General features: G+C 44.5%; 1 protein-coding gene across 1 annotated transcript in view; it reads right to left on the minus strand.

Moving 5' to 3' along the window:
* Positions 1-13,740, minus strand: part of KIF6 (kinesin family member 6) — a 394,043-nt gene that overhangs the window by 81,551 nt on the left and 298,752 nt on the right. The window contains 1 exon segment of the mRNA XM_030315426.1: positions 7,202-7,257. Coding sequence (XP_030171286.1) covers positions 7,202-7,257 — 56 coding nt within the window.

The raw sequence follows: 13,740 nt of genomic DNA on the forward strand, positions 1-13,740 counted from the left end.
TTTTAATGTTTTTTTCCCATGAGTGGGGGAGGGGCACAGAGAGAGGGAGACAGAGGATCCAAAGCAGGTTCAGTGCTGACAGCAGAGAACCTTGAATTCAGGAACCGTTGAGACCGTGACTTTGGCCAAAGTCACATGCTTATGGACTGAGCCACCCAGGTGCCCCCAAAATCTGATGTTTTAGAGAGTGTTTCCCTGTATGTGTTAGGAATTTAACATTTCTTCCTATTTATATCATTTTTTTAAATTAGGATTGTAATTGGTTTTGTTAGAGCTACAGTTATAGAGTTGCATGGGTTTTGAGAGAGTTTCCCAATCTCAATTTTCTTACTATCCCTATTATTTTTTAGAATGTAATTGTGCATTTCTTCCATTATAGCAGAAGCACCCAAAACTTAAAGCCAGTTTTTAAGTTCCCCATGCACAGCTTTCTGTTTTGTAGGATAAATTACTTTAACTGTTATCTTTTCTCATAGGACCTCCAATTCATTCCTTTACAGATGTCTTTTTGTTTCAACCCACAGATAAATTTCTGAAAAGGTCTGTAATGAAAGTGGTTGTTGGGTGCCCTGCATTTCTCCCTTTGGAAAGATAACTCTTCAATTGGGTTCAGTTTATGTGGTGCAGGCGGCAGATTAAGCCCCAGCCTGAGGAATGGGCACAGCATCTAGGCCCAGCCAAAGTGTTTCATTCCCCTTGGACAGAGGGATTGCTTTAGAGATGGGCACATGGCTTAAGCCAGGCTAAGCATCCTCCCTTCAGGGACTTTTGCCAGCCTTGTGGGGAAAGATCCCATTTACTGGGATTATGAATTCCACAGACCATGTAAACTGAGAGCTTTCAGAGGTACTTTGTCACTAAATGGGGTGAGGCCGTCAGGGAACTTAGTCAAGTAGCACTGAGAGATGGAAGGAGGGGTAGGGAGAGGAGGAGAAAAAGGAAAAAGAGGAGGAGGAGGAGGAAGAGGAGGGGGAGGAGGAGGATGAGGACGGGGAGGACGAGGACGAGGAGGATGAGGAGGAGGGAGAGAAGGGTACATGTGAAACCAGCTGCACTCCTTCGACTTCTGGGTTACACAACACAGTAAATTTCCTTTTATGCTTATAGCCAAACATACTGGCCAATACAAACTGAGCACAGATTAACTGAATTTTTTTGATAAGTGTGTTAAAAAAATCACATGAACACTCGGATTCACAGAGCTTGTTATTTAAAATAAACATGTGGTGGGGGCACCTGGGTGGCTCAGTTGGTTAAGCGTCTGACTCTTGATTTTGGCTCCAGTCATGATCTCACAGTTCCTGAGTTTGAGCCCCGCACCGCGCTCTGCGGAGCCTGCTTAGACATCTCTCTCTCTCCCTCTCTCTGTGCCCCTCTCCTGCTTGCAAGCTCTCTCTCTCAAAATAAATAAATAAACTTAAAAAAATTATAAAATAAACATGTGGTGAATTGTTTAATAAAGCCAAAAATCTACTCTGTAACTTTTTAGTCATTACTTTAGCTGCTTTTTCTGAACCATCTCTCTTCTCATACAGAAAAGGCAATGTGCATATGGAAATACTGGGCAGAGTGAGTCTTGGCTTCTGCATTTCTTAGCTTTGAAAATATAGTATTTTTCCACTTTATGGTAACACGTTTTTATTTTGTGGTCACTGATGACTCCTATGCCTGCCCTTAATTGGGCTTTCTGTAGTCCTTATTGGTGCGGGTTTTGGTACTTAGGCATAAGTGCTTCGTGACCCCCATTCCTACCAAACCTCATCTAAGTTAATGATTTGAATTCTCTCATGTTTTCTGAAGCATCTCTAAACCCACTCAGTTGGAATTGTACGGAGCCTGAAAATACAATCCTGCTATTCTATTTTCCGAACCATTGAAGATGATGGTTGAAACCCATGTGGGACACTGAATCCTACCAGAGCTGCTTCAAGTCCACAGTGTATCTTTCTGCAAACCAGAAAAAATCATCCCTTCCTAAGGGCAGACGTAACCCTGGGATGGTGCATATGGAAATGAGAGCAAGGCTGGGTTTCACCCCACTGGCCCCTGCAACTAAGCCCCAATATGTACTAGATGACCTATCATTAATCATGTTACAAAGACCCTTTTAATCTTCTTGGGCTGTGTGTGCATGAGCTAGGGTGTTGTTTGAACCTTTCATTGGGCATACTGGATAAAGGCCAAAGATTCAGGAAAACTGAGTAACAGCTGAGTGAAATTTCAAATGTGGAAGAAAAATTCAAAGTCAGAGAAATCTGAATTTATGGAAATATGAAACTGTATTTAAAGGTTTTTGAGTGGGGAGTGCCTGGGTGACGCAGTTGGTTAACATTCGACTCTTGGTTTTGGCTCAGGTCATGATCTTGGAGTTCATGAGTTTGAGCCCCATGTCAGCGTCTGTGCTAACAGTGCAGAACCTGTTTGGGATTCTTTCTCTCCCTCTCTCTTTGCCCCTCCCCTGCTATCACTTTCTTAAAATAAATAAATAAATACACTTTTTAAAAAGTTAAATAAAAGTTTTGAAGTTGGACAGAAATGGAATTTAATTCCAACTTGGTCACTTAGCAGGCAACCTCACCGAAACTCCAATTTTTAAAATCCACAAAATAATGATAATTCACTAGAATTTCACAGACTCTAGACTACCTCAATATTAAGACTCTTCTTAATTCCAGAAGTTTGCAAAATGTGAAAAAAATGGCCAGGTGGGATGGCCAAATGTATCTTGATTTCAGAGGTGTTAAGACTAAAAACTGTAGTCTAGAATATACAATATATGGTAATACCTCTGCCCCCCTTATGGGCAATGGCTGTTCTTTGAAAGGATTAAAGGAGATAGCATATGTCATCTTCTCGGCATAGCACAGTCAGTGCTCAATAAAAGGTGGAAGCTGTTGTTGGGGTGGTTGTTAATCGGAGCTAGTGTCAATGAGTAACAAAAGAATACACTTAATTCAGGTCTTCAGAATCTAGCAGAATGACCTGGATGTCATCTTTCCCCTACTCCCAGATAAGATACTAGAAGCCAACATGCACCAATAGGTCTAGAAGTAAACCTCAAGAGAAGATCAAAGCACAGAAAATGCACACAACTGAAAATCTTCCTATTTGTTCTGCTGATGGAGACCCAGATCTGAGGAATGATTTTCCCAATGCCCAAATGTATAAGAGAAATGTTAAAAATTTTTTAAAATGTTTATTTATGTTTGAAAGAGAGAGAGAAAGAGCAGGGGAGGAGCAGAGAGACAGGGAGACACAGAATCTGAAGCAGGCTCCAGGCTCTGAGCTGTCAGCACAGAGCCTGACTTGGGGCTTGAACCCACAAGTTGTGAGATCATGACCCGGGCTGAAGTCAGGTGCTTAACTGACTGAGCCATTCAGGTGCCCTGAGAAATGTTTTTTTTTTTAAGAGTGTTGTTCAAATGGTGGGTTGGGGTCCTTTGAATTTGTAGTACAAGAAAAACCTTCCAGAGTGTTTTGTTAGTTTTCTAGTGTTTGGTTTTCCCCCTTACCTCCCGCTATAGCTACTTCTATTACATTTCCTATGATTTCTGAATTGACTTCTGATTGGCTTACTAGTGAAAACCCTTCTGTGCAGCATCTGGTGACATTAGTTTTCATTTAGGCCTGGAGAGGTCAGTAGAGGATGAAGAGGTGCGAAGAGGTGCCAAGAGGTGCCAGTCAAATTCTTTCACCTGCCTCCAAAGCAGCTGGTTCCTAGACTGGTCTCGAAGTGGGACTTCTGCCAAAGAACAGCCCTTCAATTGTTTCTTGTTGCCAGAGACAATGCTGCCAATCATAGAACACGGACATAGAAGAACGAATTCCAGAATTCTAGTAAGTGAGAAATGGCCTGGTTGATGCCACTGCTTCTAACACAGTCTCATTCTTTCCCCACAGTTTGGGCTCAGTAGCATTTTTAGAGATAGGATGAATGGAAGCAGGGTGTATGTGAATGTTTAAATGCACAGCCCATGTGATGAAAAGCAGTCTAATGCTCTTGTGTATGGGACAAGGAAATACAGTGAAGATAGCTCTCCTACACCAACAAAGACTCTACCTTTTTTCAGGGAGATCTTAAATTGGCTATTTCTTCCATTTCTGATTTCAACTGATTCAACATCAGAATTGATGCAAATGGTGTACAGAGAAGGACAGAAAAGGACTTGGTGGCAAGAGTGTATCTACCTAGTTTGGGGTGGCTTATTATAAGAAAAGGAAATAATATGGAGGTTTTGGTTGACTTATGCCATGTAAAAATTGGATATTATGTGTTTACAGCTGAATTGCTAGCCTCCAAGAATTTTGATGATGAAACTTGAGTGGTAGTTCTTGATCACAATGTCAGAGAAAACCAGATTACCCAGGAAGACAACCTAAACGTGACACGTGGGCTGGTCGATCTGTAGTTCACAAATACAGCTTTCATTTCCTCTCTGCAGGCCAATTCCATGTGCACTCCACAGCATCCCATTCCTGCCCTGGGGTCCAGAAGCAGGATGTGGCACAGTTTGGGCGTGGAGCTGAGTCACCATCCCACACATGTGATGGTACATCTGTGCCAAGCTCCCACCTCCTGACTCTTACATTCACTAAGTCTAAGATTCCAGTCACTGGGGACTGAAAACTCCACTTGATTTAATTTCTCCCTAGGAAAAGTGCACTTAGAAAGGTCATTAATATCCTGAAACGTTTCCTTCAATACTGCCTTGGAGATTTTAAATTTAAATGTGTGTACAAGTTCCACGTTATACTTCCTTAATCTTAACCTTGTCAGAACATGTAGTAATGACCCCATGGTGGGCTACTTTTGGGGTTAAGCACCATGAGAGCTGGTTCAGTAATGAGGCTGAGTCTCAGTGATCTACTCACTGGGGCCCCCTTGGATCAAGAACACATTTGGAAGATGGGTGGCCAGGGGATGGGTCTTAGTCTGCTCTTTGCATAAAGTAAAGTAAGAGTGACACTTGGCTTTATTAGGACCACTAAACTACCACTTTATTGGTAGCAGTGAATACTTGAATCTCAACATTGGTATGAGCTCTGCTTGTTATGATCCAGAAAAAAAACAAAGGTCCACTTGCCCAAGGTTTCTGCTAGCATATCTGGACCCTTTGTGTGTCCAGATCATCCTCTCTGAGAGATGAATTACAGCCATAGGGCAGCCACTGACTTGCCTCCTCTTGAGAGGAAAACTGGATCCATGAACATATGATACTGGACCAAAATTATGGAGAATGCAGAATTATTTGTGATAACAACCTGTACTCAGAGTGAAAAATTATATTAGTGTAGGTCATTGGTGTCTTTCATCATGAGTCTATTTCATTAGTGTTGGAATGAACACTTTGGTTTTACTTTGGTTTAGTGAGTTAGATATTTTTCAAGAGCAAAAATTTGTATTACTTTTGGGGGAAGAAGCAGTTTATAAAAGGTCTTTCCCTCTTATGTCTCCAGGGATGAAAACAGACCACTGGGTTCTTTGAGTCCCACAAGACTGACGAGTTGGCCCTGGATATGCTGAGGCCTGCTCCCCCTCCCTTCCTTTCAGGCCACCCAGCTGGGTGGGCCAGCAGAGCCCTGCTTCTGGGACCAGGCTGTGCCCCAGCAGGGTCTGCTTTGCTTGAAGTCCTGGCCCTGTTGAGGGGCACTTATCTAGAACCAATTTCCTTATTGTTTTGGCCACTGACCCCTCTGAGAATCAGATAAACTAGGGATATTTTCTCCAGAAAAATGTATGTATGCTTAATGCCCAGTTTTTTCATGTAGTTTCAGGCATTTGGGAATCCAGGTCAAGAAAGAAGTGTGTAACCTTTTTTTCTTGCCAGGGATCCTTCTGGCAGTCTGATGAAGCTATGGACCCTCTTTCAGAATGATAATTTTTAGGGTGCATAAAATAAAAAACTTTGGATTTTAAGAGAAACCAGTTATACCTGAAATAGTTATCAAAATTTTTTAAATTTTTGTGATACAAAAATATCAATATGATATGCTTTTATATAAATGCATGGAATTAAAAGATCTAATGATGAGTCTAATAACTACCATAATTTTGAAGTACTGATGAGCATAAAAGATATTTTATGATATCTGCCACACTGCAATTCTACTGGTAGTAGGTGTTGCTGGTCCTACTGGGCTTGGCTGCCTACAACATCACTGTCACTGAAAGTATAGCTAAATTGCAGTTAGAGTTTGGTGAAAGCAAAGGCTCATTCCGCCTCATCTCCCTCCCCCATCCTAGTTCCTAGAACTTAGGTTGAGAACTCCTGAGACTCTAGAGATTTTCTGCATGGTGCTGGGCATGGCTCAGGGCCTGGCTGCCTCAGGTTGTAGAGGAGAACATAAGCCTCCTGTTTGGTGACTGAGTGCCCAAGGCCATTGTAATTTTCCATATTCTGTAGGAAAAGCCAAAGGGGACACTCACGGCAGCTTCTGTCCTCACTTATGGGGGAAGGGAGGTGGAGACAAGAGAGATGCAGGAAGTCAGCTGTGATCAGGGAGGTAACTTCTGCTTTCTCAAGCAGGAGGCAAAGGCACAAGGGGTCCCTCTCCAAAGCTGTCTCAGCCAGGGAGATGGGTCCTTGGGTATCTTCTAGCTTGGGATGAAGGAAATATTTTCCTATCACTTTGATAAAAATACAGGGCACACTTTTATTGAGTTTGCCTCCTGCCATAACCTCATCTTTCCGGGAATTCTCACCTAAGTGGGGAGCCCTGCTGGACTGCTTGTGTCCTGGGAAGGCACAGAGACTCATTTTCCTTCTCCTCTTCCTACTGGCTTACTGAATGGTGCCGAAAAATGCACACCTGTGCCAAAAACACTAAGTCTAAGCTTGGGGCAAGGGGTGTAAAAGTGTTTCACAGCACTTGAAAATACAAAACATTACTGTAATCTTGCCATTATGACTAGTTGAGCTATTGTTAAGGAACACTAGGGAAAAGCAAAACTTTCTCATTGGGATGCTAGAGCTCAGGCCTGCATGAGGATGAAACATTCAAGTTCAAGATGAAAGAAAACACTTTTCCTGATGGATGGTAGGAGAGATGACAAACTTCCAAGGAAAGGCACTTTCAGAGCGGCTTCCTTGGCAGGGGTCTCTTGAAGCTAGGCTTCATGGTTATTTGGAGGCACATCATGACCTGATTTTCACCAGGAAAATGGTCTGTGAAAGAGGCTTACACAATATCATCTGCTTACCAATTTTACTTCTTGTTTCATTTATACTTTCTCCCAGGGCCTTTGCTTCAGAAAATCTGGAGAGGACAAAAAAAAAAAAAAAAAAAGAATTTAACTTTTTCTGTTCATTTCAAATTATACTTTAAAAATAATAGATTCCAGAGAACTCTCTAAAATAATTTAAAATGTTATGGAAAGATATAAAATAGAATTTAAATAAATGATATATATTAGCATTAAAAATAGAGATAAAATTCATATTAATTACTGGTATCATGAATTTTTACTTCTCTATCCACCACGGAATTTTCATTTTCATATTCTGTAATTTATGACTTGCAATTTTGAGTGTTTTATGATGCAAGGGAACCAGAATAAAGCATGGCTGTAAGACTTTTGTATGCTGCTGTGTTCTATTCATCATAGTACCAAGATCCTATAGTTGTAGTCGAGAATGCATACTTACTATAACTTAAATAACATTTTTTTTTCTGAGTGTAAAGTAATAGATCAGAGGCTGGCAAAACTATAGCTGGTCACGAGACACATCCAGCCTACCACCTATTTCTGTAAATAAAGTTGTACTGGAACACAGCCACCAGCATTCATTTATATATTGTCTGTGGATGATTTCATGTTGCACTGGCAGAGTTGAGTAGATGTGACAAAGACTGTACAGCCTGCAAAGCTAAAAATATTTACTAGCCGGTCCTTTACAGAGAAAGGTTTCTGACTCCTTGTTATATGTGATGTTTAATCAGCTTTTGAAAATATGAAAAGAAGAAAAAAATCCCTAATAGCCCCTACCCAGAAATTAGCACATTTTGAGCTCCAGCCAGTTAAAAAAAATATTTTTTAATGTTTATTTATTTTTGAGAGAGAGAGAGAGAGAGAGGGTTAGGGGCAGAAAGAGAGACGGAGACAGAGAATCTGAAGCAGGCTCCAGGATCTGAGCTGTCAGCACAACGCCTGATGTAGGGTTCGAACTCAAGAACCATGAGTTCATGACCTGAGCCGAAGTTGGACGCCCAGCCGATTGAACCACACACGTGCCCCTCCACCCAGTCTTCTTTATACTCAGTTTTGATATAGTTAAGATCATACCATGTATATGATTTTGTGCTTTGGTTATTTTTCACTTAGCAGTATAATATAAGTCCTTCCTCCTGATATTAGAAACTTGTCCATTATCTTTGATGGCTGTCTACTAGTCTACCAGGTGGTTGTGATGTTTTACTTAATGGTTCCTATATATTTTCCAACAAATATGCATGAGATGCCACTGAGAGCCCGACTTTGTGCTGGGAAAGTGGTATAGGACATGGCTGGCCTATGTGAGAAATATGCAGTCTGGTCCCCAGTACATGGCAGACCCTTAAGAAATGTCAGTCTTTCCCTTCTTTTCCTTTCTGCAATGAAATTTAGGGGGCAACGGAAAGTCTATGAAACAAATCTGCAATATGTGGCTACAGTAAATCATTATGCTATTGTGGATAACACTGGCCAAGCCAGTGGCGGGGTCTGTCTATGAGTGGAGAGTAGTCAGGAAAGCTTTAATGTACAAGGTAGGATTGACCTGGCTTTTATAGATGCTACCCACCATCATGCTACATTAATTGTCAACACTGGGTCAACTTGATTTTAACTATCTCCTCTCTCCTCATTCTCTCCTCACCCCGCAAGTCTTCCTGGATCCTAGGAAATCCCAGATATCATGTTATTTTGTGTGTAAATATTTTGGTTGCATAGGATTTTGTTAGAGGAAGTGGGAAGAAGAGGACATTCAAGGCGGGGAACAATGCAAGCAGAGGCTAGAGTGCCACGGCGGCTCTGTGCTTGATGGAAAAGTATGAATTATGTCACTGCTATTTTCCAAGTCTGGCTGCTTGGCCTGTGACTGCAGACAGGAAGTTTCCACGGAAGGGAACTAAATTGTCTCTCAATGTTAGGTTTCTTGGGACTCCGCCCCAGCTCCCTTGTTAGGGTGTTTAGGCTCATCATAGATTATGCATGTGCTCTTTTCAGCTAGGGCCTGTCACCTTCTGGAGAGAAGTGCAGTCCCTTTTGATGCCATTCAGATGGAGTTCGGGTCAGCAAACATTCATAGAAGTCACCGTGCTGGGCCCTGTAGGCTTGCACTGGCCTGCCCACTGGGCAGACAGAATCTGAGGTGTGGTCCAGGCTGCTCAGAAGAGGAAGGCTATTTTCATCCTTCAAATTCTGCCAAGTGGAGGGCCTATAATTGTTTGACTGTTGGCTGTGTCCATCCCCAGCTCCTAGAATTCCACAGGGTTTGATAATCCTTCACTGCTCAATGAGTGATTCCTCTTAGTGCCTGTTCCATAGAGTTCACTCACCCATTTAGAAGAGAATCGAGAATAAGGAAGATGCGAGAGGAGGGCTGGGAAGCTGATGAAATCCATGTCAGTTCTGGAGGAAACGGGAGTAGAAAAAGGGGAAGATATCCAGGCAAACAGGCAATCTCCACAGCAGCTGTTCAGAGGAGCCCTGAAGGGCCTGGGATGGAGCCCCCTGGCCTCGACAGTGCCCACATTTGTCCAGGAGGGCATGGGGGGGGGGGCTGCTTCGTGCTGTGGTCAACCCACTCCAAAAAGCGGCCCTGTGCCAGGGCTTGGCAGACACTGTGGGGGAAGCCACGAGCTGTTCCAGTCTCTCCCCTGCAGCCCAGCGCAGAGCTAATAAGGACTTTCCCACTGAAGAGGTGTGGGCTGAGGGCTGTCCTGTCTGCATGAGGCCATTTTCCTTCCACTCTGCAGTTGTCACTGCTCCAGGCCACCCCACCCACCCACATGTGTTCCTGATCTCCAGTTGTCAAGACAAACTCTTGACTAAGAAAGCCCAACCCTGAGAAGAAGCGGGGGTGGGGGGAGTACATGAGAGGCAAGAGAGATGAGAAAGAAGGTGACCCCCCATTTCTGCCAAGTTCTTCCTTGCCCACCCGCATCTCCACACCTTCTCAGCCCAAGCCTCCCACAGCCCCACTGCCTCCCTTTCCTCTGGCCCCAGACTAAATGCTGATCAGCAGGAAGAGGAGCTCCCGACTCCCTCCTGACCCCAAAGAGGCACATTCCAATTAATGATGTGGCTCAGGGAACCAGCCTGTGTCCAAGGCGGCTGGAGCTGTGCTGACCTTCCCCAGGGCACGCTGCACCTCTGGACAACATCCTAAGCTCCTGCTCACTGGAGAGGAGGCCTGGCCTATGTCAGGGAGGCTGTGCCTTGGGCAGGGCCAGGGAGAAGGCTCGGTGACTCAACCTGTGAGCCCCTGAGGGTCTCCTCCTCCTGGCTGGAGGCATTCCTATCCGGGAGTCGCTGGCTGCACGGTCCATTGTGCAAGGGCAGCGTCGCTGGGGGCCGTTCCAGTGTGGAGGCTGGCAGGCTGTTCTGTTTGCTGTGTAGAAAAATCTCTACCTCGGGGCAAGGCCTGGGCTTGGAAGGGGAAGGAATGCAGTCCTCTGACTGCTGTTTCGCAAGCCTGGCTTCCCGTGACGCCCAGCCTTCACCAATCCCACAGCAGCCACCATGCGCCTGGCACCGTGCTGGACACTGTCCGCAGCGTACAAACCATTCTCCTTCCTGGCTTCCATGTCAGCCATCCGCCCCCGGCTGCTCCTTCTCTGTCCTCTTCCACAGCTGTTACTTAGATGCTGGGAATTGTCAGGGTTTTGTCTTGACCCTCTCCCCATGTTACCTCTTCTCCCAGGGCACTCCACCACACCAGTGTCTTCTCTTGTCATTCCCACAGACAGCTCCCATATCTGCACCCCAGCCTGCTTTATTTCCTGACAAATGCATTCCAGGAACTGATCACCCCCAACGAAAACCCCTTTTCTTCCTCCCACCTTTCCTCATCTCACTGCTGAGTACTGACACTCACCCAAGGGCTCCCGGCCAGGGACCTGCACCCCCTGCGCTGCCCCCCCCGCCCACCTCTATAAGCACCTTCACACAATCCCGGAGTCCCACCCATTCCCATCTATTCCCCACAGTATTCCATCCAGCTTCATTCCTACTCTCCCTGCCTCAGAGAAGGGGTGATCACATTACCATATTACCTCCACAGGCTTGTGTGGTTCCCTACATTCATACTACGTGCCTTCCGGTCATTTCCCACATTTAAGCCTGAGTGAGTCTTCTTAAATGCAAGCCTGACCTTGTTATTATTTGTCCTGCTTACAACTCTTCAAGGGCTCCCCAGTGATCTCAGGACAAAATCCAAATTCCTTAACAGCGTTAACTAGACTCTTCATGCTCAGGTTGGTGAGGACGCTTCCAGAATCTCCTTTCACATCCCCTTGCCTTCCTAGGCTGGTCCAAATGGCCTCAGTTCCATCAAGTGTCACATGGGCTCACCTCAGGGCTCCTCCCTTTGCTTGGAACGTCTCTCTTCATCTGGCTAGTGTCTGCCTAATCACACAGTTTTGCTGGAGACGTCTCTTCCTCTGGGCAGCTTTTAAGGGCCATGCAAGTCTGCAACAATGTCACCCCACATGTTCCACAGCACCTTGAACTTCTGTCATCACAGGTGCACTGGATCAGAATTGCCTGTTTGCTTGTTTTGTTCCCTTTTTCAATATTGTAAGCTCCCCGAGGATAGTGATCACATCTATTTAACACATACTTCTATCTCTGGAGCTTAGAACAGGGCACATACTTAGTAAGCACTCTAGACCTAGCGGTAAAATACAAGGAGCAGCATGTGAGCAACACGTCACACACAGGCACTGTGTGCAATGTGGAGAGCACCGGGCTGGGGATCAGAGACTAGGACTCGAATGCCCTGCTGGATCTCAAGTTTCTTGTTTGCAAGATTAGGATGAGATACCTCTCAGGGATGGCTTGATGTGGGAAGTACATGCATACAAACGTCCTTTGTAACTGAATTAGGACCACTGCCTGGCAGTGTAGGCACCCCCCTGTTGCGGGATCGACTGTGAGGTGGGATTGCATATTGGAAGCAGCAACTACAGACAGTAATGATGGGTATCATCTTCTCAGCAAATCAAAGGGTCAGAGAAGGGATCCTTTCAAGTCCATGGTCAAGGACACCTAAGACAGTTGCTAAGTTTCTCATCTTTAGGGGGAATGAAAAGGATAGGGGTTGAAGTACAATCTTATGTAACTTCCAAGACCAGCTCCTGGAAGAATTCCATCCTGCCCTTGGTGTGTGTCAGACACACATACATCATTGCTGGGGGAGCAGCTGAGGAGGCCTGGCACCTGGCTCTGCCCCAGGCAGTCAGAACCACAGATAATTTGCTGGGGACCATGGGCAGTAGCTGCTTTAACTTATGGGCTAAGGGGAGGAGCTGGTGTTCATAAGCCACTCGGTCTCCATGAGCCTCCACTGTCTATTGTCTGTCACGTCAGCTGGGCTGGTTTCTTCAGGTCAGTGTGGAAAATATGCCACTGGAGGACAAGGGGTTCCTATGACACCTTTCCTAGTTTTCTTGTCTAGGGCAATTAACTTAACATGTTGATTATTCACAGAGTGAACATCCAACACTCTTCCCTGCCAGAAAGGAAGAATGGGCCTGCATCTATGCCATTTCCCTCCTCTGTAGACCTGTCCCTGACATGGTACTTTGGCTGCCTCTGGCACGTTGCCATGAAGATCCACCTTTCATTTCCCTTAGGCTTTAAAAAAACAAAACAAGACAAAAAAACAACAATATTTCTTTTTCTTATTCCATCTTGTTTCCCATCAAGATGGTGGTCCCTTCCCATCTTCATGGAGCTATTCCTTCCCTGAGTCTAGAGAAGCCTGCTGTCTAGCTTCTCCTGTTTCTAGGAAGGAGTTCTCGAGCAGTTTGCTTGCCTGCTAAGACTTCCCAAAGTCCATTTCAAAGTGCATTCTCAAGCCAAAGAAGTATTTTTGAGTACTGTTTTTGTGGCCAGCACCATTTTAAAAACTGTGGGAAGGCTGAGAAGATTCGACTCTAATCTCTGCTCTCAGGGTTCATAATTCTAGCTCAGGAGACAAGGTGTAAATACAAAAAACAAATGGAAAAATAATAAAGGTTAAAATTGAAGTCTAATAGGAACCAGGGAACTCCTATTTGTCATGGATGTTATTTCCAGATGGTGCCACGAGATTTCTCTCCAGCCTGGGTCTAGTTTTCCTATTGGTTCTATTCTGTGCCCGAAGGATCCAACTGAGTGAAGGGGCGCTTTTCTTGGTTGAGTTCACATTATCATTGCCTTTGTTTCCAACTGCAGTTAATCTCCCCATTTATTTCTTCTTTTGTTATTTAATGGAACTCTGTGACTGAGGGATTCAGTTTGTCTCCAAGATCTGCCACAAAAGAAAGTCAGCTGTGTGGTGCCTGGGCGCTGGTGTTTGCTGACCATGGGGTCTCCAGCCTCTCTTCATATTATTATATACTGTGAGGATGAGTCATGCCTGAAAAATGTTGTGATTTTCTTTTTTTTTTTTTTTTAATTTTTTTTTTCAACGTTTTTAATTTATTTTTGGGACAGAGAGAGACAGAGCATGAACGGGGGAGGGGCAGAGAGAGAGGGAGACAGCATCGGAAACA

Source organism: Lynx canadensis, chromosome B2 (assembly GCF_007474595.2).
Source record: "Lynx canadensis isolate LIC74 chromosome B2, mLynCan4.pri.v2, whole genome shotgun sequence".
Classification (NCBI taxonomy): Eukaryota; Metazoa; Chordata; class Mammalia; order Carnivora; family Felidae; genus Lynx; species Lynx canadensis.